This window comes from Carlito syrichta, unplaced genomic scaffold (assembly GCF_000164805.1).
Source record: "Carlito syrichta isolate Samal-C Ts95f unplaced genomic scaffold, Tarsius_syrichta-2.0.1 Scaffold315896, whole genome shotgun sequence".
NCBI classification, from domain to species: domain Eukaryota; kingdom Metazoa; phylum Chordata; class Mammalia; order Primates; family Tarsiidae; genus Carlito; species Carlito syrichta.
In genome coordinates, this window is record NW_007259992.1 from 336,829 (window position 1) to 360,282 (window position 23,454).

Below are 23,454 nucleotides of genomic sequence, written 5' to 3' on the forward strand. Positions count from 1 at the left end.
CACTCATCAACTTTTAAGAAAACTTCCTCAACAAAATACTAGCAAATGGAATACTGCAACATAATACACAAACAAAAAAATATATCAGGACTAATGGAGCTTATTCCACAGATGTGAGGCTGATTCACCACTTAAAACTCAATGTAATACATCATATCAACAGACTATAGAAGTAACATCACATGATCACATCAACTGATGGAGAAAAAGCATATGGTAAAATCCAACGCTTATTAATAACAATAAAAATCTCATCAAATTAAGAAGAGGAAAATTTTCTAAACTTAATACAAACTCCATGAAAACAACTTTTATCATCACATTTATGACACTGAACATTTCTTCCCCAATATCAGGAACAACGCATAGATGACTTCAACATCATACTAGAAATCGTACCCAGTGTAGCAACACAAGAAAAGGAAATAAAAGGTCTATCAATGGGAAGTAAGAAATACAACTGTCTCTAATTGCAAATGGGATTTCTATGTTTAAAATCAAAAGGATTATCCCAAAAGAAATGGCTAGAAATAATAAGTGAGTTTAGGAAAACTGCTGTATAGCAAAATAAGATCAAAACCAGACAATAATTACATTTCTGTACACTATCAAACCAACATGTGAAAATTATAAGTTTAAATATCAATGTCATTTACAATCACTCAAACACCATAAAGATATAAATCTTATTGAAAAGTGTATAGAGTCTGGCTCGGTGGTTCAGCCTGTAATCCCGCACCTTTGGGAGGCTGAGGTGAGTGGATTGCCTGAGCCCGCGGATTCAAGACCCGTCTGGGCAACTTAGTGAGACCTCATCTCTACAATAAATTAAAAAATCAGCCAGGCGTGGTAGCACATGCCTGTAATTATGGCTATTCGGAAGGGTGAGGCGGAAGGATCCCTGGAGCCCAGCAGGTCGAGGCTGCGGTGGCCGGGAGTGGCCACTGCACTCCAGTCTGGGCAACAGAGTGAGACTCCAGCTCATCAAAAAATAAAAAGAAAAAAAAGAAAAAAGAAAAGTGTATAGAAGTTACATAATTTATAAAACAGTAATGAAATATACCAAGTAATATTTAAATAAAAAGACATACCATGTTCATAACCCAGAAGCCTCAAAAAAGCAAAGAGGCTGATTCTTAACACACTGAGCTACAGATTAACTCAATTTCTATCAAAATCCAAGCAAGAATATTGGAAAAATAGAAAAAGTATTCCTAGAGTGTACATGGAAACTAAAAGAAACTATGAATACCAAATGGACTTTAAAAAAAGAATAGAAAGACATCACATTACCCAATTTTAAGATTTACCATAACAGCTATAGCAATCAAGTAAATCAACAGATGGGAATCAAGAAAAATTCTGAGTGTTAGGTATTTAAAACCACATAAAAAGTGACTTTTTTAAAAGAAAAGCAAGACCTAAATAGTCTTAAGTGGTGCGACAGAATGTGCCCATTCATTTCCTTATCTCCTTAAGTATTTTATAACTCATATTTCTTATAAAATTGAATACAATTTTGTAGAAGACAGTATTCAATAAGTTTCCAAACCTGCCCTCACTATGTAACTTTTCTGCACAGCAATACATGTATATACAAGATGGAGTATCAAAGAAGCAGTGCTTGAGTTTCATTTTCTTCTCTATGTCACCTTTTTATAAAAATTCCTGAGATAACATTGCACTGTAAACTAAGAGGGATGTAGCTAAAGGTTTTCCTAAATGCGTAATAATTACTGAGTCTTTCTCCTAATGTAATTCATGGAGAATAAGGCTCTAAACTGTGTGAATTTCTATTATGATTCTTTAGGTGACAAGTGATATTCTGCAATAGGTTTTCTCATAGTGAAGACACTTGTGGGGTTTCTCTTTGGTATGTATGATCAGATGCCATATCCTGCAAAAGATTTTCCTCAGTGGTTACATTCAAAAAGTTTTTCCCCAATAAAAGTTCTTCAATGTTGACTGAGGCTTGCCCACTTGTAAAAGGTCTTCCCACATCTGTTACACTAACAGAGTTTCTCCCAGAATGCATTCTTTGATGCTGAGTGAGGGATGAGCTGCGACTGAAGGCCTTTCCACATTCACTGCACTCATACGGCTTCTCTCCAGTGTGGATGATGGAGTGCCGAATGAGATTTGTGCTCCAGCAAAACGTCTTCCCACACTCTATGCATTCATAGGGCTTCTCTCCACTATGAATCCGCTGGTGCCTAGTGAGGCCTGACCTGCGGTTGAAGGCCTTTCCACACTCCATGCACTCATAGGGCTTCTCTCCAGTGTGGATGCTGAAGTGTCGAATGAGGTCTGCCCTATTGCTAAAGGCTTTTCCACATTCTTTGCACTCAAAAGGTTTTTCTCCAGTGTGGGCCCTTTTATGCAGGATAAAAGTGGAGCAGTGGGTGAAGGCCTTTCCACATTCACTGCACACATAAGGTTTCTCCCCAGTGTGAATCCGTTGGTGCCTCTTGAGGTATGACCTGTGGTTGAAGGCCTTCCCACACTCAAGGCACTCAAAGGGCTTCTCCCCAGTGTGTATGACATAGTGGTGAATCAGGGCTGCACTCTCACAAAAGGCTTTTCCACATTCACTACACTCATAGGGCTTCTGTCCTGTGTGAGTCTGCTGGTGCCACATGAGGTATGACCTATGTTTGAAGACCTTGCCACACTCAAAACACTCATAGGGATTCTCCCCACTGTGGATAATGTAATGTCGAATAAAACCTGGCCTATCTCGAAAGGCTTTGCCACATTCTTTGCACACAAAGGGTTTTTCTCCAGTGTGGCTCCTGTTATGCAAGACAAAAGTGGAGCGGTGGGTGAAGGCCTTTCCACATTCACTGCACTTATAAGGCTTTTCTCCACTGTGAATCCGCTGGTGCTGGGTAAGGTGTGATTTGCGGTTAAAGGCCTTCCCACACTCCATGCACTTATATGGCTTCTCCCCAGTGTGGACCATGTGGTGCTGCAGGAGGTATGTACTTTTGCTAAAGGCTTTTCCACACTCTGTGCATTCATAGGGCTTCACTCCAGAGTGAATCCTCTCATGACGAGCTAGAAGGCGTTTCTTGTTAAATACTTTCCCACATTCATTGCATTTAAAGATATTTTCCTCTTCTTGAATCATGGGATCTTTACCAGATTCATGTGAGTCACGATCATGGACACCATCCCCTAGAGAAACTTGATTCTGTAATATCCCTGAACACAAACCATCAGCTGTCTCTAAACCATCAAGTTCAGGGAGCTTCTCTTTCTCGGGATCTATTGCTGGTCTCAAGTATCCTCCCTGCATTTCTAATAGCTTATTTGGATCCTTGGCTTGCACCAGCATGGAATCCTCTGGGTCTCCTTGAATTAGCTGTCCCCGAAGTGAGAACGCCTCTGTCAAGGCTGGCTTAGAAGTAATATGTTCTGTGTTCTTGGATTTTGCTTCGTCACCTGAAAGAAATCCAACACACAGAAGAATCTATGAGCAATGCAAACACAGAAAAAACAAAAGTACCAATTCAGTAAAACCAATAAAGTTGGCTGGGCTCGGTGGCTCAATCTGTCATCCCAGCACTTTGTGAGGCCGAGGTCAGTGGATTGCCTGAGCCCGTGGGTTCGAGACCAGTCCAGGCAACTTGGCAAGACCTCATCTCTACAATAAATAAAAAATTAGCCAGGTGTGGTAGCGTGCGCCTGTAGTTCCGGATACTTGGAAGGCTGAGGTGGAAGGATCACCAGAGTCCAGAAGGTCGATGCTGGGGTGGCCATGAGCATGCCACTGCACTCCAGCCTGGACGACAGAGTGAAACTCCAACACACACAAAAATAAAATTAATTAGGCATGGAGGCGTGTGCCTGTAGTTCCGGCTACTTGGAAGGCTGAGGTGAATGGATCACCTGAGCCCAGTAGGTCGACACTGGGATGGCTGTGAGTGTGCCATTGCAGTCCAGCCTGGGCAAGAGTGAGACTCCAACTCAAAAAAAAAAAAGTTGTATATAGTGTATTTATGTCTGTTATATCTATCTTTGTTTGTTTGTTTTGAGTTGGAGTGCAGCCTCATGCCTGGTGAAATTTTTTTATTTATTGCAGAGATGAGGTCTTGCTAAAATCACCCAGGCTGGTCTCAAACCCATAACCTCAGGCAATCCTCTCATCTCGGCCTCCCAAAGTGCTGGCATTATAGGCATAAGCCACTATACTCAGTCTATATTTTGCTACCTTCGAACCCCAGATTTGTAATTTCTTTTCTGGTCCTTGAGTTTGTGATTCCTTGGAATGGAATCCACGTGGAAAGGCTGAGCGTGAAGACAGGGTCTACAGTGGAAATACCTCCTCAATTCCAGACTGAATATACAAAGACAAATCATTATGGGCCCCTAGATAGTTTGTTCTAAAGAGGTGACTCTGGTGAGGGCTGGCCACACCAGAAAGACCAACCAGTGAGTAGAAAGCTAGGGCTTTGAGCCACAAGGTAACAGTGGAACCTTTGGAAAAGGGATGGGAGGGCTGGAGACTGATTCACATGGGTAATGATTCAATCAGCTATGCTTATATAATGATGCTTAATGAAACTCTAAATACCAGAGCTCCTGTGAGCTTCCAGTCTTGGCAATACTCCACATATGTACTGTCCTACAGTGATTCCAGATGGGAACTGAGTCCCTCAGGACACGGAAGCTTTACATTTGGAACCCCTTCAGCCCCACATTCTGTGTCTCTTCTAATTTGTATCCTTTGTTTATAACAAAGTTTTGTGAGTCTTTTTAGCACATTATGAAAGCTGACAGTGGTTTTGGGAAATTTCTGAACTTGTCGGATGCAGTCAGAGGATTTGGGTAGACTTGGCAATCTTGGAGGACTGTGTCCTTAACTTGAGTTTGGCTAATTCTGGATAGGAAGAGATCAGGGGAGGTGCCCCAAGAGAAAGTGGGAAGGGTATTGTTACCTTAACAAGGCAGAATGTACAAAGGTATTGTGGTGCACGAGAGGATGGTATTGATGGGAATCTTGATAAAGGTGGGAACAGAGGGGAGACGATTTCCAAAATTCTGACTTAGGTGACAGTGAGGATGAAGAGCGCCATTATAAGAATAGGACTCATAAAGGTAGAGCAGTCCAGTCACAGAAATAAGACAAACTAACAATGAAAAAAGAATAGAGATCTTAGAAATCCACTCACACACAGATGGAGCTTTGGTAGAAGGCAAAATGTACAAAACTCAAATTAAAAAAAGAAAACAAATTCATGGAAAAATAGGCATTTATCATTACATGACATTTCACAGAAGAAAATATAGATTGGCAAAAATCGTAAGACACTAAACTATCTTAGCAATGAGAAAAATGCAAATCAAGAGCAAAAGAGATACTATTTTGTGTTCATTTGATCAGCAAAAATTGAGGAGCCTTAGAGTATCAAGCATTAGATAGGAAACGGATCAATGGAGTCTCCCACACATTCCTGGAGGAATGTAAATTGATATAGCCCCTTTAGAAAATGAGAATGAGCCGGGTTCGGTGGCTCAGCCTGTAATTCCGCGCCTTTGGGAGGCTGAGGTGAGTGGATTGCCTAAGCCCGCGGGTTCGTGACCCGCCTGGGCAACTTGGCAAGACCTCATCTCTACAATAAATAAAAAATTAGCCAGGCGTGGTAGCGCGTGCCTGTAGTTCCAGCTACCTGGAAGGCTGAGATGGAAGGATCGCCGGAGCCCAGCAGGTCATGGCTGCGGTGGCCGGGAGCGGCCACTGCACTCCAGTCTGGGCGACGGAGTGAGACTCCAACTCAAAAATCAAAAATAAATAAATAAATAAATAAATAAATAAATAAATAAATAAATAAATAAAAAGAAAATGGGAATGATCCTACAAACTTGAACATTCTCATAGCCTGTAATCCAATAATTTCAATCCAGAAACGTTATTTAAAAAATGCCCTTACATGTGAAAGATGAACTATATGAATGTCCACAGCACCACTGATTGTGAGAATGAAAACACATGATCAAGCGCCCAGAGAATGAATGAATATATGAAGACATTGTAAGCAATTAGCATGTGTTTTATTTTCTTCAACTGTAAGAAACTTGAGCATATTTTTATGTTGAGTAGAGAAAGAATGAAGTTACAAAACAAGCAGAATGTTAGTGAAGGACTGACCATGAGAAAATGATCTAACTCTGGTATAGGAACTGGTCATTGCCAGAAGCAAGACCTCTTCCACTAGGGAAGAGAGATGCTACAGATGTACATGTAAGGGTTGATGATCAAGCAATACAAGAAGATAGACTTTATTTTAAACATGAAAAATTGCTGATGCATCAGCAGTATATATTGAGACAGGGGTGGCTGGGGAAATGGTAACAGTCTGGAACAAAGTTTAAGTGCTGGGGTACCTCATGGAAGACAAAGCACTGACCAGAGGCACAAAGCAGAGGCAGCGAGACTAGTTGGGAGTCTATTCACATCCCCTAGGAAAAAGACATCTTGGAATAAGAGTGTGGGAATAGACTTGACAAAGGTGGTAGAGGTGATGAATTCAGGAGACATGCATGATATGGAATAGACAGGACTTGAAAATAGCTGGATGTAGGAATCAATGGATACGGAGGTGTTAAAACAGCTGTCTGAGGTTGGATCTAGTCTTCCAACCTGCTTGAATGGCAGGACAACTCAATAAAATTTAGGAGGTAAAAGAAGTAAGCAGGATCATGGGTTCCTTATTAGGCCTGTGAGTTTGGGTGCCTTTGAGATAAACAAGTGAAGATAAACAAGTGGAGACATGGAATTGAAGAGGGGAGAAGGTTTGGAACGGACTCTGAAGGATTGAAAAAAAACTGCACAAAGTCACTCACAGGCTGACTTGGCAGCCCAAGAGACTGATGCAGGGAAAGACTCTGACTCTGCAGTGGTACCAATTAACACACCTGATGAATGGCTTCAGTGCCCTCAGCAGGCTTGATGTGAGACAGAGAAGTCAACTGTCAGCTTGAGGTTTTTAAAAAAAACAGGATATGCAAAAAGATATGGACAAAGGACTGCTTCTTAGTATCTAACTGAAATTCAGATGAAAGGTAGTGGAGGAGGTGGGAAAGAGTGGTAGCTAGAGTATAGTTGCAGAGAGAAAAAAGGTTCTTTTCCTCAGAGTTCAGAAGGAACTATAAGATATCATGCATTAAGATTAATATGACATGAATAACACACAGTTTATTTTGATGAGTCACTTACTAAGGCTTTTTTTGCATTAATATATCACATGATTACATCTTCAAAAAGCTCAATGACATAGAAATTATTGTTACTATCAATTTTCAGGAACAGACTGAGTAGATGTTCGCCAAACCATCTGCTCTTCTACTTGGACACAATAGCCCAGTCACATTTTCCAGACTCGTGGATCCAAGTATAGCTGAATGCGTAGTTCCTACAGGTGGAACATGAAAGGAATTGGTGTTTCTCGAAGGGTGTATGACTTCCCTTCTCTCAATTCTCTTCCAGCACGAGGATGTCAGCCTTAAAGCAACAGGTTGATGAAAGGAGGATAAGAAACCTAGGTTTCTCAATACCTATGTGCTACAGAGCTTCCTGCTGACCCATAGACCATGGTATGAGTGAGAAAAAGAGTCTTCATTTGCTAAAATACTAAGATTTTTGAGTTTGTTTGATACAGCAGCTAGCATTCACTTAGTCAAACTTTTTTTTTGAGTCAGTCTCACTCTGTCATCCAGGCTGGAGTGCAGAGGCATGCTCACAGCCACTGCAGCCTTCCGCCTCAGCCTTCCAAGTAACTGGAACTACAGGCATGCACCACCATACCCAGCTAATTTTTCTTGATTTATTGTAGAGATGAGATCTTGCCAAGTTGCCCAGGATGGTCTCGAACCCATGGGGCCTCCCAAAGTGCTCGGATTATAGGTGTGAGCCACTGTGCCCGGCTCACTTAGCCAAACTTATATACAAAGACATGAGATCTTGCAACTTTACTAGGGTCATGGAGATGGTGATGAGCAAGCCATGTTTCAAGATCACATGGTTGGAGCGCTGAGAGATCTTAGTTCATAAACCTCTCTTCTCCCTAGGAGTGGTGACAGGTATGATGGGGCTGGAAGGGCAGAGGAACCACAAGTCAAAGAGCTACAATGCTCCCCAAATCCTAGAGAGGCCACAACAAGAAGCTTCTCAAGAGATTCCAGGGCCACCAGTCTCCTCCCAGTCTCAAGCCTGCAGAGATATCCACCTGCCCAGATCTTGGCTCTTACCTAGACAGGTGCCTTGGAAGAGGTCTTTCTTGTCGGTCCACAGCTCCTGCCCATGTTCTAGCTGGTAGATCAGCTCAGGTCTGGGAACAGGACATCCTGTGCATGGGAAAAGAAAGTGGAGACATAAACTCTAGTGAAAAGAAATAAAGACCCTCAATCTAATCGGGGACTTTAGGATGAAGACCAGATCTTAGAATGCAGCTGCTCTCATTGACGCAAACTAAAAAGCAGGCATGTGACCTGGAAACCAAGAGCAGGCAATGCCATACTGCCATGGAATTTTTACTGCTAAGACTAAGTCAAGGCCCTTGCCTTGCTAAGCTATAGTGTGGCTAAGTGCTCTTTAAATTATGACCAGGCCATATTTTCTTAAGCTTTGGCCCCCTCTTCTCCCTTGGGAAGGTGAACCTCTTCTTTTTCTCTCTCCCTAATTTACTTTCTAAATAAACTGCATTTTCTAATCTAACTTATGTGCAATTCTCTCAATCTTTCATGTGGCACTGGATCGCACACCAGACACCCACACTCTGGCAGGCCTGACCTGACATACTAGAGGCCCTGTTGGGAGTGTGACCTAACATTTTTGGAGGTCTCATGCCTGGGAACTTGTTAGAAATGTAAATTCTTGAGTCAGTGATTGAGTAAAACCTGAGGTGAAAAAAAAAAAGACTAAATAAAAAACTAGTATTTGGGCAGGGCATAGTACTTGGGCACACCTGCAATCTCAATGCTTTAGGAAGCCAAGGATTGCTTTAAGTCAGGAGTTAGACTAGTCTAGGTAACATAGCAAGACCCCATCTCTACAAAAAATAAATAAATAAATAAAATGAAATTAGCCAGGTGTGATGACACGTGTCTGTAGTCCTAGTTACTCAGAAGCTTGAAACAGGACAATCACCTGAATCCACAAGTTCAAGGCTGCAGTGAGCTACGACTACACCACTGTACTCCAGCCTAGGAAACAGAGTGAGTCCCTGTCTCTAAAACAAACAAAAAACAAATAGTCATAGGATACAATCATGTATAAGGGACTGTACTAAATTATTTAAATGTGTACACCCCTCAAAACTAAACAATAGGTGACTGGGCACGTTAGCTCATGCCTATAATCCCAGCAATTTGGGAGGCTGAGGTAGGAGAATTGCTTGAGCCCAGAAGTTCAAGACCAGCGTGGGCAACATAGTGAGACCTCATCCCTACAAAAAACTGTATTAGCTGGGCTTGGTGGTATACTCCTGTAGTCCCAGGTACTTGGGAGGCTGAGGTGAAAGGATCATCTGGGCCCAGGAGGTCCAGGTTGAGAAAAGACTGACTGAAAAAAAAAGACTGAACTGTATTTATAGAATATTTTGGAGAAAAACCTGACATACTTTAAAAATTGTCTCTTGGCCGGGTGCAGTGGCTCATGCCTATAATCCCAGCACTTTGGGAGGCCAAGGTGAAAGGACTGGCTAAGCCCAGGGGTTTGAGACCAGCCTGGGCAATTTGGCAAGACCTCATCTTTACAATAATAAAAAAAAATTAGTCAGGCATGGTGGCACGTGCTTGCAGTTCTGGCTACTAGAAGGCTGAGGTGGGAGGATCACTCAAGCCCAGGAGGTCGAGGCTGCAGTGGACGTGAGCGTACCCCTGCACTCCAATCTGGACAACAGAGTGAGACTTCAACTCAAAAAAATAAAATAACTTTTTAAAAATTGACTCTGTTTTTTAAGAGACAGTGTCTCATTGTCACTCAGGTTGGAGTATGGTGGCATGATCATGGCTCACTGTAACCTTGAACTGGGCTAAAGTGATCCTCCTGCCTCAGACTCCCAAGTAGTTAGGACTAGAGGTGTATACACCTGGATTAATAGATGAGGTAATACTATGCTTCCCAGGCTGGTCTCAAACTCCTGGCATTAAGTGATTTTCTTGCCTGGGAGTCCAGAATCACTGGCATTATAAGTGTGAGCGCCTGCACCTGGCAAATACTGAATTTTTTAAGTGTAGGTGTCTTCACTGATCCAAGTCTTTTTTTTTTTTTTTTTTATATCTTATGCCATGTTTTATAAGGTTCTTTCTCTAGACCATGGACTAAATGAAGATTCTGAAGATACTCACAGTATCTCCAGAAAGTTTGCATCATTATCAGCACCATTTCAGTACAAAGAAAACCAGGTTTAGGCAAACAAAGTGATTTGCCAAAGAGCATAGAACTGGTGAATGGCCGAGCCAATAAAGAAACTCAGTTCTAGTCACCTCTGCTCTTGTGCTGTTCAACCACAAAGCTCCACAATGATGCCCAGAAAGTGTTGTGTTCAGGCAAGACAATGATAATCATGATGAGGGTGACAGTAATAGTACTGGTATATTCTAAAATAAATTACAGTCAATGACAAAAATAAAAAATTTTTTAAAACATAGTTCTGGTGGCAGCAGGGATCCCTATGGCTTTCCTACACACAGCGCTTTCATACAATAACCCATTTACCCAGGCAATGGTCCTGAGAAGTAGGTATGATAATTTCTCATTTGACCAATGAGTACACTGAAGTCCACACAGTAACTTGCCCAGAGCCACATGGTTTTTAAGGAGCAGAGTATGGCTCCAGATTCTGGTCTCCCAAGCACCACTCTAAGGAGGAAACTACAAATACCACAGAGTAGTGGATGGTGGTGAGGCAGGGACATGAGCTGGAGAACTCATTCTCAGGGGCCAAATGAGAAGTAGACTGGATAACTCTAGACCTCACTGTTTGACGAACCAATACACATTTACAAAACTGAACATCCTACAGTAAAATGGTTACATAAGGGCATTTACAGGAATATCAAATAGCAGCATGGTAGCTCAAACCTGTCATCAGAGCTACTTAGGAGGTTAAAGCAGGAGGATCACCTGAGCCCAGGAGTTCGAGACTTTAATGAGCTATGACTGCACCACTGCACCAGTATGGGTGAGAGAGTGAGACCCTGTCACCAATTTAAATAAATAAATAACAAATAGCACCTAGTCACATCAACATTTCACAAAAAGAGGACTTAACAATTTAAAGTGACAGTTTCATAAAATGAAGGTTTCTTCTGTATTGAAAAAGTTAAACTAGATGAGGGACTCACTGTAGTTGCCAAATTTCCCTTACTTTGCTGGGGATGCTGTAAGAATAAGTGAATTATGAATAGTACCTGGAACAGGTCTGACATCCAGTCAGTGCTATAGGGATCTGAACTGTACCCATTGCTTTTCTTTCTTTCTTTTTTATTTTTTTGAGTAAGATCTCACTCTGTCACCCAGGCTGGAGTGCAGTGGCATGATCATGGCTCTCACTGCAGCCTCAACTTCCTGGCCTCAGGCAATACTTCCACCTCAGCCTCTTGAGTAGCTGGGGCTACAGGTATGTGCCACCATGCTGGTTAATTTGATCTTTTTTGTAGAGATGCAGTCCCGCCATGTTGCCTAGGCTGGTCAAATTCTTGGGTTCAAGCAATTCTCCCAACTCAATCTTGCAAAGTGCTGGGATTATAGGCATAAGCCGCCATGCCCGGTCCATTGTTTTTCTTGAAAATGATCCACTTTTTATTTTGCTCAGATTTCTTCAAAAAGGGAATTCTGCATCACTCTGGAAAACCCAGAGTCATCTGTCTTGATATTAGATCACCATGGAAATGTGGAAATAAATCCAAACAATATTGTTCAGTCCCTGCAAGCTCGTGCTGCCTGCTCAAGGCTGTGAACCTGAGGCTGCCCCCCTGTAAACAAGGGAAATGAGGCCAGGTGTGGAGGCTCATGTCTGTAGTCGATGCCAGAAGTTCAAGACTACCCTGGACAACACAGTGAGACAAAGGAAGGAAGGAAGGGAGGAAGGTAGGGAGGGAGGGAGGAAAGGAGGAAAGGGAGGGAAGGGAAGAAAAGGAAAGAAAGGGAGGAGAGAAAGGAAAGGAAGGAAAGAAGAGAGAAAGAGGGAGGGAGGGAGAAAAGGAAATAAAGAGGGCAATGAGCAAAAGCATGAGTGATATTCAGATGTTCAGATTCAGCACTAAACCCAGACTTTCCCTCAAAATACTCAGGAGGCAGGAAAGAGAAGGAATAAAGGAACGGCTTCCTCAGGGTGTCCCTCAGTGCCAGGTGATGAAGTGTCCAGGCTCAGTATAGCTGACATTTATGTCTAGATCACTATGCTTGGGGAAAGAAGAGGGACATAGGCTGTCTTGTGCATTACAAGAATGTTTAACACAGCCAGACATGGTGGCTCATGCCTGTAGTCCCACTTACTTGGGAAGCTGAGGTGGGAGGACCACTTAAGCCCAAGACTTCAAGGATGCAATAAGCTATGACTGTCCCACTACACTCCAGCTTGGGAGACACAGCCACACCCCATTTCAAAAAGAAAAAAGAAAAGAAATAAAAATGTTTAGCAGCATTCCAAGTCTCCTCACACTAGATGCCAGTGGCATCCTAATCCTAGTTCCAACAAACAAAAATATCTCCACGTTACCCAGCCTCCACTAACATGCATCATCATCCTGCTTGAGAACCACTAGCTTAGAAAGATAAGCTAAAGGGAGGAAAGCATGATCAAAGAGGGACTTCCATGAGATTGGATGGTCAGGAAAGAGCTGGCCAAGGAGGTGGTAATTGTGCTGAGAAGGGGTGGTCACGTGAAATGCTAAGTTACCCTGAGAACACTCATCAGCCAAAGAGAACAGCAAATGCAACGGCCTGAGGTGGGTGGGCATTTGGGGAAATAGCAAGAAGACCAGCAAGGGTGGAGCAGAGTAAGCTCAGGATGAAAGGATGTCAAAAAGATTAAAGTGGTCAATAAGGCCAGATACTAGACTTTGTTTTTTTAAAAACCATCATCATAAAATATCTAAATGTACAAATTTTTCTAACTCTGCTTAATCTGTCACTGACATAGAATTCCAATTCTGCCGGGCTCGGTGGCTCAGCCTGTAATCTAGTGCCTTGGGAGCCTGAGGTGAGTGGATTGCCTGAGTCCGCGGGTTCGAGATCCGCCTGGGCAACCTGGTGAGACCTCATCTCTACAATAAATCAAAAAATTAGTCGGGCATGGTAGTGCGTGCCTGTAGTTCCAGCTACCTGGAAGGCTGAGGCAGAAGGATCGCCAGAGTCCAGCAGGTCGAGGCTGCGGTGGCCGGGAACAGCCACTGCACTCCAGTCTGGGTCACGGAGTGAGACTCTAACTCAAAAAAAAAAAAAAAAAAAGAATTCCAATTCTCTAAAAATAGACATATCTTACCCTAAACTGGGTTTCAAGAATTGCTCTGGATTTAAACCCTCCTTTCCTTCAAAAGGAATGGCCTAGGGTGATTAACTTCAAGTAGAGAATTGTCTAAACTGGCCTTTACTACCTTTTACCATGCTGTCACTTGGGGCTGGATAATTCTTTGTTCAGGGGTCTGTTTTATGCACTGTGGAATGTTTGGCAGCATCTCTGGACTCTACCCACTAAATGCCAGCACCCCCTCACTAAGGTGTGACAATCAAAAATGACTGCAAACATTGCCAATGTCTCCTGGAGGGCAAAACCACCAACTGTTGAGAAACACTGATCTAAACTTTCTCTTATACTAGCAGAGGATCTTGGTCCCAGACTTAGGAAACATGAAATCACTAAGACACACAAGAATAAAGAAAGTTTATAACTGAGCCTGTGTTACTTAGAACAATACCTGATGGTACCAAGGGTAAATGGTTCCTTGGGTTCTACCTGACTCACCCCTTTCTGAAGAACATTCCATCACACCTGACACTGCTAACTGGGCAGTGGAACACATACATGAGCCAACCAGGCCCACTCAGTCAGATCCCTCTCTGAAACTCAAAAAAAGAACTTCGGATAGAAGCCAGTCTATGGTGGGCACTGGGTGTGAGATCCAGGGAAGGATGGGCTGGGGGGTGTGGTGGACAGCATTTGCTGGCTCAAGCATGCCCCACAGAAGCCAGGGAAATAGATAAGGAATCTGGAAAGGTTACACAGAGTAAGGACTGGGGTGGGTATGCCTGCTGCAAACTTGCTAAGGCAGGAAAAGTCATACAGACTAGAAGTGACATGAGCAGACCCAGAGAGAGAAGCCAGGACACAATTTTCGTGGTTCTCAATTCCTACCTCAGTACCTTATAATGTACAGCTGAAAATCTTACCTTTGAGTTCTGTAAAGCCCCCATTTCTTTGCACCACTTTCTCAAAGGGTATTATTTATTATACAAGGAGACAAAGGAATACCAGATAAGTAGAGATGACTCTAGAAAATTACTGAAGCTGGGGAGGCAAGGCAGGTTCCAGAGGTTTTCCTGACCAGACTGGCCTGGAGGGTGGAATGAAGGAGGCAGCAGGTCCCTTGCATGCGGAGGGGGAAGACCTTACCTAGAGATACCAGAAGCCCACAGTTTTCCAGCATCACTTCCTGGTACAGGGTCCGCTGAGCTGGGTCCAGCTGCCCCCATTCCTCCTGGGTAAAAGTCACAGCCACATCATCAAAGGTCACAGACACCTAGAAAACCAAATAGAGAAAGTAGAGTTCGCCCTGGGGCTGTCTTACATACTTTGCTGGAAAAGGTGCAGAAATATCAAGGCCTGAATCACTGAGGACCTCCTGAGGGCCCAACTCTGTACTGGGCTGAAGAAGGATATAAGACATTGTTAGGGTACGGACGGGGTGAAGGTGGAGAGGCAAGACGAGGCGTGTAGCACTCCCAGGGATGGCAAGCTGGAGGTGCGCGCCGGCAGCCCAGAGATCCGAGTAAATGCAAACAATTGCAACACACAGAGGTGAGAGAAGAAAAGATTTATTTAAGAAAAGTTCACCCCCCACAGACAGGGAGTAGGCCTACACTCCAGGTGATGTGGCATCATAGCCCCTCAGAGTCCTGCCTTAAAATCTTTCTCTTGGAGATGTTGCACGTGACTGCCGTGACTTTTTTATCGACCACCTGTGGATGTCTTGGAGAACCCGTGACACAGAGAACCATTAATGTTTGCCCAAATCATCATAGCCCCTAGAGAAGGGTGTGACAAGGATTCTAATTTTCTTGCACCTTCCCAAATGACATTCCTTAGAACTAATCGAGGGTGTACCTCCCCTTATCTCCTAGGCATTCTCAGTAGGTAGGTTCGGGGGGATCCTTGACTTCCCTGTAGATAGGGCCCAATTTACTGAAAGATTGAATCCCCACCTGCTCTCCCTCTGAGCGGTTATAACTTTTGTAATTACAAGTTTCATGACTTTTACAATCCTTGCCCAATGCATGATGTCTTGGGCCTTATAAATTCCCTTTACTTTAGGCAAGCTTGATTGCCACTATGAGATACCTCAGATACCTGGAAGTCTGTTTCTGAAAAGACAAAGTCAGTAAAGTTAATTATACCTAAAGTGTGCATTTCTCCAAAAGCATAGCTTCTACTTTCTCACCATTGTGTCAGAGTTTAAGAACAAGATGAAAATGGCTTCCCGCTCTCGGTCTGTCCTTTCATTCCCCACTCCTGCTCTTGGAAATATTCTTATAATCCTGGGAAATGGGACAAAGATCCTTCTTCTGTATCTACTTCCTGCTGAGATGGGGCATAGCATGAATAGGAAACAGCAGAACCTTAACTGAATATTATTTGGATCTAATGAAACATCAAGCGAGAGCATAGGCAAAAATTATTAAGAAAACAGTGATGAAAAAGGCTATTGCCCAACAAAAAAATGTTGGAAAAGTGAAAGTCCCATAAACTATATGTGTTAATTAACAAAAGTTGAAATATTCCTTTGTAAATTATCTATAGTTGTACTTTAACAAGGAAATACATATAGCCACTTTAACAAAGTCTGAAGAAAGAAAAATTGAAAACCTTAGAGACATGTAGTTAGGTTGTAGTTTAAATTGAGAATTCAAAAACAGGTAAACATTGGCAAGAGAAAACACAACGATTGATATGCTAGAGTGTGAAGCCCAGGTTATTTTGCCATTCATTCTATGTTGGATAATAATTCTTGTACCTGGTCTGCAGGGAATTCAGGAGGAGGTTGTGGGGCAGGTGTGGTTCCTGGAGCTTGCTTCTTATCTCACCCTAGAGACTGACTGTGAGAACTTTAAGAGTTTAAGTATTAAAGTTTTTAAAAGCATAATGTTACAATACAAAATCACAGTAGTTATTGTAAAAGTCACTTACTTAGCCAAAATGATAGTCCAAAAATTTTGGGGAAAAAAACCTTGCTTTTTTTGTAACAAAGACAGTGGGGGAGGGCTAGTTGAATTTTGTCTCTTTCTTCCCCCCTCTGTTGTTTAAAGGAGATTCTTTTGGAGATTGTTAATTAAGAAATTCATGTTCTGGTCTTTGAGTAGCATGTTGGCCTAGCACTGGTGTACTTGATATTAATGGTAAATTTATAGAACCTTTTTGTAGCCTTGAGTGTTTATAGAATTCCTTTCACTTCTTTTCACAAACTTTCACCTACCATATTCGACATACTCATACCATTTTTCGACATGTTTGAACCTTCTATTTTTGTTCTATACTTTCCTTACCAGCCATTCTAGAACAAAAATGTACCAAGAAAGATTCTTTCCTATACAAAATTTCTCTTTCCTTTATCCTTTCTTACCAAAAACATACCTCATACCAACAACCTTCTTTACACTTTTCCTAACCTCAGAGCCTTAACCAAAGCAGTAAGTTTATATGCAGTGGAAGGGCTTGGATAGGATCCAACGTAGAACTATCAGAGGAATCCAAAGCTAAACAAAAGGCACCCAAAAAGGCACAGTGGTGATGGCTCAGAGTAAAGAATAATACGAGTTCCAATTTTTGTCATGATGTCCCTTCCCAATAATGGAGCTGGACACGTTGGCATAACAAGGAAGGAGTGTTGAAATATTTTATCTCCCAGAACACATGGAAGTAATGGCATAGTGAGGGGCCTGGATATAATGACCTGCACCCCCACAACTGAAAAGGGTGAAGGAAGGAGTGGACCAGGAAATTCAAGCAGAGTTGAGCATATAGCCCCCGTTATCAATAACAAATGATATAACCCTGCCAGTTACTGATATTTCCACCCTAGGCTCCGTTGGTTTAATAGTTTGTTCCAAAGACATTGGGGCTACCAAGCCAGGGGCAAGTCAATCTGACTGGAGCAAGCCCAAGAAGAGATCCCCTTCCGAGATCATGCAAGGTGTCTGGTGTCCCTTATTTGCAGCAAGCCTTTGGGTCATGTGCTCTCCTCCGGCTAGGCGAACAAGGCAATCATAAGCCCAATGTCCATGCTGTTTGCATTTGGGACAGGGTTTTGCTGGTGGCCGGGCTTGACAGTCTTTGGCCATATGCTCATTTTGACAGCATCGGAAACAAACTTGAAAAGGTGGCTGTGTACCCCTTCTGCGATTGACCGCCTGGGGTGAAAGATTATCAGTGGTGGCTCTTTCTGCTAAAGCCGTACATAAAAGCTGAAACGCTTCCCGCTTATGTTTGCAGTCCTGCATTCTTTCCTCCTCTCGGTTGTTAAAGACTTTAAAGGCCATATCCAATAGTTCTAGTTGAGGGGTTTGTGGGCCCTTTCCTAATTTTTTGGAGTTTGCACCTAATACCTGGTGCTGACTGGGAGACAAAATACATAGTCAAAAGAGTTTGTCCCTCCAGAGAGTTTAAATCAGTATTAGTAACTGCTGCAATGTCTCAGAGAGGCAATTTAGAAACATTGCTGGATTTTCATCTGGTCTTTGAAAAATCTCTTTTATTTTGTCATAGTTAACCTGCTTAATAACACCTGTTTTCATTCCTTGTAGTAAACAAGAAACCATATGGTTCCCCTTTGGTCTATCCATGGAGTCTATTTGATAATCCCAAGCGGGATCTCGGGACGGGACGATCTGGTTGGGTACGGATTAGTTCATTAGCATATCCCTGAGCCTTGTTAAAAATACAAGCATATTCCTCCAGTGTAGTGGTTATGGTTAAAATAACATGGAGATCCTTCCAGGTTAAATCATACGACAGGGTCAAATATTGGAATTCTTTAGTGTATTTAGTTGGGTCAGTGGAATAAGAGCCCAGTTTAGCATCAATTTGGGATAAATCTGTTAAGGAGAAGAGCACATGGACTCGTGCAATTTCCTTTGTACCTGCTACTTCCCGCAGGAGAAATTGGTGAGCAAGTGGTGCCTGAAAGGATTGTTCGGACTGCCAGCGCCCGTAAGGGTGGGAAACAAAGTGCTTGGTTTCTTTACTCTTTTACTTTCTGGCTGGCGAAGTAACTCCACGAAGGACCTTGAAACTCCAACAGCTACGGTATGCCTTTCTGCGCCTTTGGTGAGTCATCCCTTTTTTTTCATCCACACATACATATTTGAATGTGCGCTCTTGGCCGTCCATTTGGATGACTTTATGGGTCTCTTGGGTTTCTGGTTCCGTCTTGGGAGACTCCTAGCAAGAGTCGGGGACCTAGTTGCTCAAAGTCCTGGTACCAGGCCTTCCAAGACATGGTGGAGCATACATGGTGGGCACAGGGTCAGGAGGACACTCTCTCCCTACTGACTCACATCCTTTGCACTGGTTCCTTTGAACCTGTTGGGGACACCTGGCAGGGGATCTGGATGGGATAAGGCCCAGAAACATCCATGATACCAAGAACCCATTCCAATAGTACCCTTGTTTCCTTTTACAGGAACCATGGGAAACACTCAATCGGTTGTGAAGAAAGATACACCACTGGCATGCCTTTTAAAACACCTTAAAGTTTTAAAACTCAGTGAGGATATTCACCCAAAGCACTTAATGTTTTACTGCAACACTGCTTGGCCACAATATACGCTGGGGGATGATGAAACCTGGCCAGAAGGCAGCTCCCTAGCCCCTAACACTCTTTTGCAGCTTGATTTGTACTTAAAGAAAAACGACAAATACCTTGAAATCCCATATATTCAGGCCTTTTATGAGTTAGCTCGCCACCTAGATATTTGTTCTTCCTGTCGCATTTTTATGTTGGCTCCTCAGACCCCACTGCCCATAGGTTCCTCAGAGGATACCAATCCTGCCAATTTAGCCGCTCCACCCTTGAAAGATTCCACACCTCCATCATACTCTCCTACAACTCCACATCCTCCAACCTTTACTTCTTCCCCTATCTATCCACCTCTGCCTATCAAGGGCTTGGCGTCTTCGGCTGGGACTCCCAAGCCCCATTCTATGTCTCATTCTCCTTTTACAACTGTAATAATAGATCCTTCTATACCCTCTAAGTCTCCAATACATCCATCTCCAGCCCACACTCATTTGGGCAAATCCTTTCAGACATTGCTTTGGACATAATAGAATCCTGCAAAGGAGAGAAGCCTCCTATGCGGGAACCATTAAAGAAGGATGGAAGACGATGGCAATGATGTGTGGACAGTGTGATGCATACAGTAAAGGTTGTAGAATATCAGGAAATAATGGTAACAATAGCAATAACTGTCACAAAAGCAGTGCTTGAGCCTCATTGGTCCAGTGCCTGCCCCATGCTGAGGGTTTCACATTCTGTCTTAAAGCAACTATTAAGTCCCCAGCTCTAAAATCAGATTCCTAGAACTGACACTTGCCAATTATATGACCTTAGGGACCTCACTTCATTTCTAAGCCTAGATCTCCAGATCAATACAGCAATTCCCACTTTACCAAAATGGTCATGAGACTTTTAATTTTTTACAGAGATGGGGTTTTGGTATGTTGTTCACATTGGTCTCCAATTCCTGGCCTGAAGCAAATTCTCACCTCAGTCTCCTAAAGTGCTAGGATTACAGTCATAAGTCACTACATCTGGTCAGTAGTCATGAGATTTAAAAAGAAAACATTCAACCAGGTGCGGTGGCTCACACTTGTAATCCCAGCACTTTGGGAGACTAAGGTAGGAGGATCCTTTGATGACAGGAGTTCAAGACCAGCCTAGGCAACATAGTGAGTCCACCCCCCTCCATGGGCCTCAGAGATATCCAGATTGCAAAATGAACCCTTAGCCTTTTTCCTCCCTGAGTCTTACTGGCAGGTATCTTCAGGACCAGGAAACTCAAGTGGCCAAGGATAATGCAAGCTGTGGTCATTGAGAACACAAGCTTATGACTGTCCACCATGGAGGCAAAATAAACATGCAGGGGTCCACGCTCCACTGATCAGGGCCTGAGTTGGGGGAAAAGAATGAGAAAAGAAAGAGACAGAGAAACAGCGGGATTGGGAGGGTCCTCTCCCATGTAGCTGAGAGCGAGAGAGCACCTTTTATTTTTACCGCATGTCTCCTATATAGGACAAAAATCTCACAAAGGAAGGCGAAACCATACAAGCAGGATATGTTAATGTCTGAGTTAAATCACACAAGCAGGGTAAGTATCAATGACTAAACTATGCATATCCTAACATCTATGCTAAACAAGGCAATCACTTAGGATGAGCAGGTTCCGGGCCAGAGTTGGGCTTGGCTATCCATAGAAATGCAACTAAAAGGTCAGGGGAGACAAAGGAAATGTAGGCTTAGCTCCTTGAACATAAGCCAAAGAACACAGGATCTTGTCAGCTTGTGTCCTTGGTTTCCTTCATAAACATCCAACAAAAGACCACAGGATCTTGCCCTTTCAGGACAGGTCGCAGCAGATAGAAGGGGGGGGAACTGTGGCAATCTCACAGGCCCTCTTGGAGCTCCTTAAACGACCAACATACCTCGTCTTTGTCTACATAGTTCTCTCTGCTTGTGTATCTGCTCCTCACCTCCAAAGAAACTGACTTGGAGGAGAGCTATACAAGTCATTTAAGGCATCACCTCCAGGACTTCTCAGCCAACTGTAAAAAAAAAAGGCTCTGATGGTTCACATACTAAGTATGAGTTTCTGCTACTTAAGTGCTATGTGACTCTGGGATGGTAGTTAAACATGACAGAGTCTTAAACTCTACTAATGCAAAACAGTGTTAGTAAAAGAATCTGGTCAGGTGCAGTGGTTCATGCCTGCAATCCTAGCACTTTGGGAAGCCAAAGCAGGAGGACCACTTGGGCCCAGGAGTTCGAGACCAGTCTAAGCAATGTAATGACACCTTGTCTCTACAAAAATCAAAGAATCAGCCAGACGTAGTGGCACTTGCCTGTAGTCCCAGTTACTTGGGAAGATGAGGTGGAAGGATGTCTGAACCCAGGAGGTTGATGCTGCCTGAGCCATAATCATCGTGATCATGGCACTGCACTCTGGCCTGAGTGACACAATGAGACCCTGACTCAAAATAATAACAATAACAGAACCTAACTCTGAGAAGATCAGGATTAAATGGAGAAACACATAGTGCTCGCTCCTCAGTACACATCAAAGACTCAATTAAGGCCAGTGATTATGGTTCCTTGTTACTACTTATGCTCTTTCTCTGCACAAAAGCCTGGAAGATCTCAACTCATGCAGCTTTCTAAAATTTGGGGGTATTTTGAGTTGGCATCTCACTCTGTCACCCAAGCTAGACTGCAGCTAGCCTCGACCCGCTGGGCTCAGGCGTCCTTCCTTCTCAACCTTCCAAGTAACTGGAACTACAGGTGCGTGCTACCACGCCCGGCTAATATTTTGATTTATTGTAGAAATGAGGTCTCGCCAAGTTGCCCAGGCGGGTCTCGAACTCGTGAGCTCAGGCAATCCTCTTGCCTCGGCCTCCCAGAGTGTGGGATTACAGGTGTGGGTCACCACGCCCGGCCTCCTTTCTTTTTTGTTTGAATTGGCGTCTCTGTCACCCAGGATAGAGTGCAGAGGTACGTTCACGGTCACTGCAGCCTCGACCCGCTGGGCTCAGGGGATCCTTCTGGCTCGGCCTCCCAAATAGCTGGAACTACAGGTGCACACCACCACGTCTGGCTCATTTTTTGACTTGTTGTAGAGACGAGGTCTCACCAAGTTACCCAGGCTGGCTGGTCTCGAATCCCTGGACTCAAGCCATTCTCTCGCCCAAAGTGCTGGGACGACGGGGGTGAGCCTCCGCACCGGGGCTGGAGCCCTGTTCCGACATACAGCCGGCTGCCATCAGTCTGAAGGTCCCGTCTCTCCCGAAAGACGCCTGGAGATCAACTGACGAGCCTGCTCCATTTCTCGGCAACAAAAGCGGCCACAAAGAGAAGCCCTGCGGCGGTCTTGGCCTCCACCCCGCCCCGGAGGCCTCTGGAGCCATCGAGACGCAGCCCGGCCGAAAATCCCCGTCTACTCACCCGTGTCGGCTCCATCGCCACCGCCGCCGCCGCCATCCTGCTACCACGCGGCCCGAGTGGGGCCCGGGGATGTGGCGAGCAGGGCGGGGCCCACAGGCTCAGCCGAGCCCCACCCCTGCCCCGCCCCGGGGGAGGGGTGACCTTGCGGCCCGCCGCCCTCGTCCGTCCCGGGAGCCTCACGCTTCGTTCCGAGGCTCGGAGGTTAGCCTCAGCCTCTGACCCGCTCACTCCCCAAGGGCCGCCGGGAAGCGGCCTCGGGACGCCTTTCCCTCCCCTCAGCCGGCGTGGACAGAACCGTCGCGTGCCGATGACGTCCGCCGCCGGAGCCCGGAGGTCCTGCCCCGAGCAGAGCTGGTCACCGGAAACGCCCCCGTCCCGGGCTGTCATTGGCCCCGGCGCCCGCAGCCCCCGCGCCGGGCAATGCTTTGTGGGTAACGTAGTCTTTTCGCGGCAAACAGGCCCCCAGCGGGGCGTGGTCTTCGGTCGGTCCTCCCCCGGGTGGAAGACGCAGCCGGACGTACCTGTGGGGGCACTTGGTCTCGAACAGGCAAATTGGGACCAGAGAGAAGGCCCAAAGTTTGCCTGTACGGTGCCCACCTGGATACCTCAGCCTGAATTGTATCCCACATCTTTGAAGTAAAATAGGGCCTAGCGCGCTCACGCCTACAGTCCCAGCACTTTGGGAGGCCGAGATGCGAGGATTGCCTGAGCCCAGGGTTCGAGACCAGCCTGGGCAATTAAATCAAAAAATTAGCAGGTCGAGGCTGGGGTGACCGTGAGCGTGTTACTGAGCTCCAGCCTGGGCGACAGTGAGACTTCTAATCAAAAAAATATAAAGTAGCCGTGCTTGGTGGCTCAGCCTGTAATCCTGCGCTTTGGGAGGCTGAGGTGAGTGGATTGCCTGAGCCCGCGGGTTCGAGACCCGCCTGGGCAACTTGGCGAGACCTCATCTCTACAATAAATAAAAAATCAGCCAGCGGAAGGATCGCTGGAGCCCATCAGGTCGAGGCTGCGGGTGGC

At 44.5% G+C, this 23,454-nt stretch overlaps 1 protein-coding gene across 1 annotated transcript; it reads right to left on the reverse strand.

Moving 5' to 3' along the window:
* Window positions 1-1,452: 1,452 nt before the first annotated feature.
* Window positions 1,453-22,470, reverse strand: LOC103276065 (zinc finger protein 805). Its single transcript, XM_008073486.2, has 4 exons — window positions 22,453-22,470; window positions 14,619-14,745; window positions 8,251-8,346; window positions 1,453-3,444 (listed from the first exon to the last, which is right to left on the reverse strand). The coding sequence occupies exons 1-4, from the start codon at window positions 22,468-22,470 to the stop codon at window positions 1,841-1,843; spliced, it is 1,845 nt and encodes a 614-aa protein (XP_008071677.2). The 3' UTR covers window positions 1,453-1,840.
* Window positions 22,471-23,454: the final 984 nt, after the last annotated feature.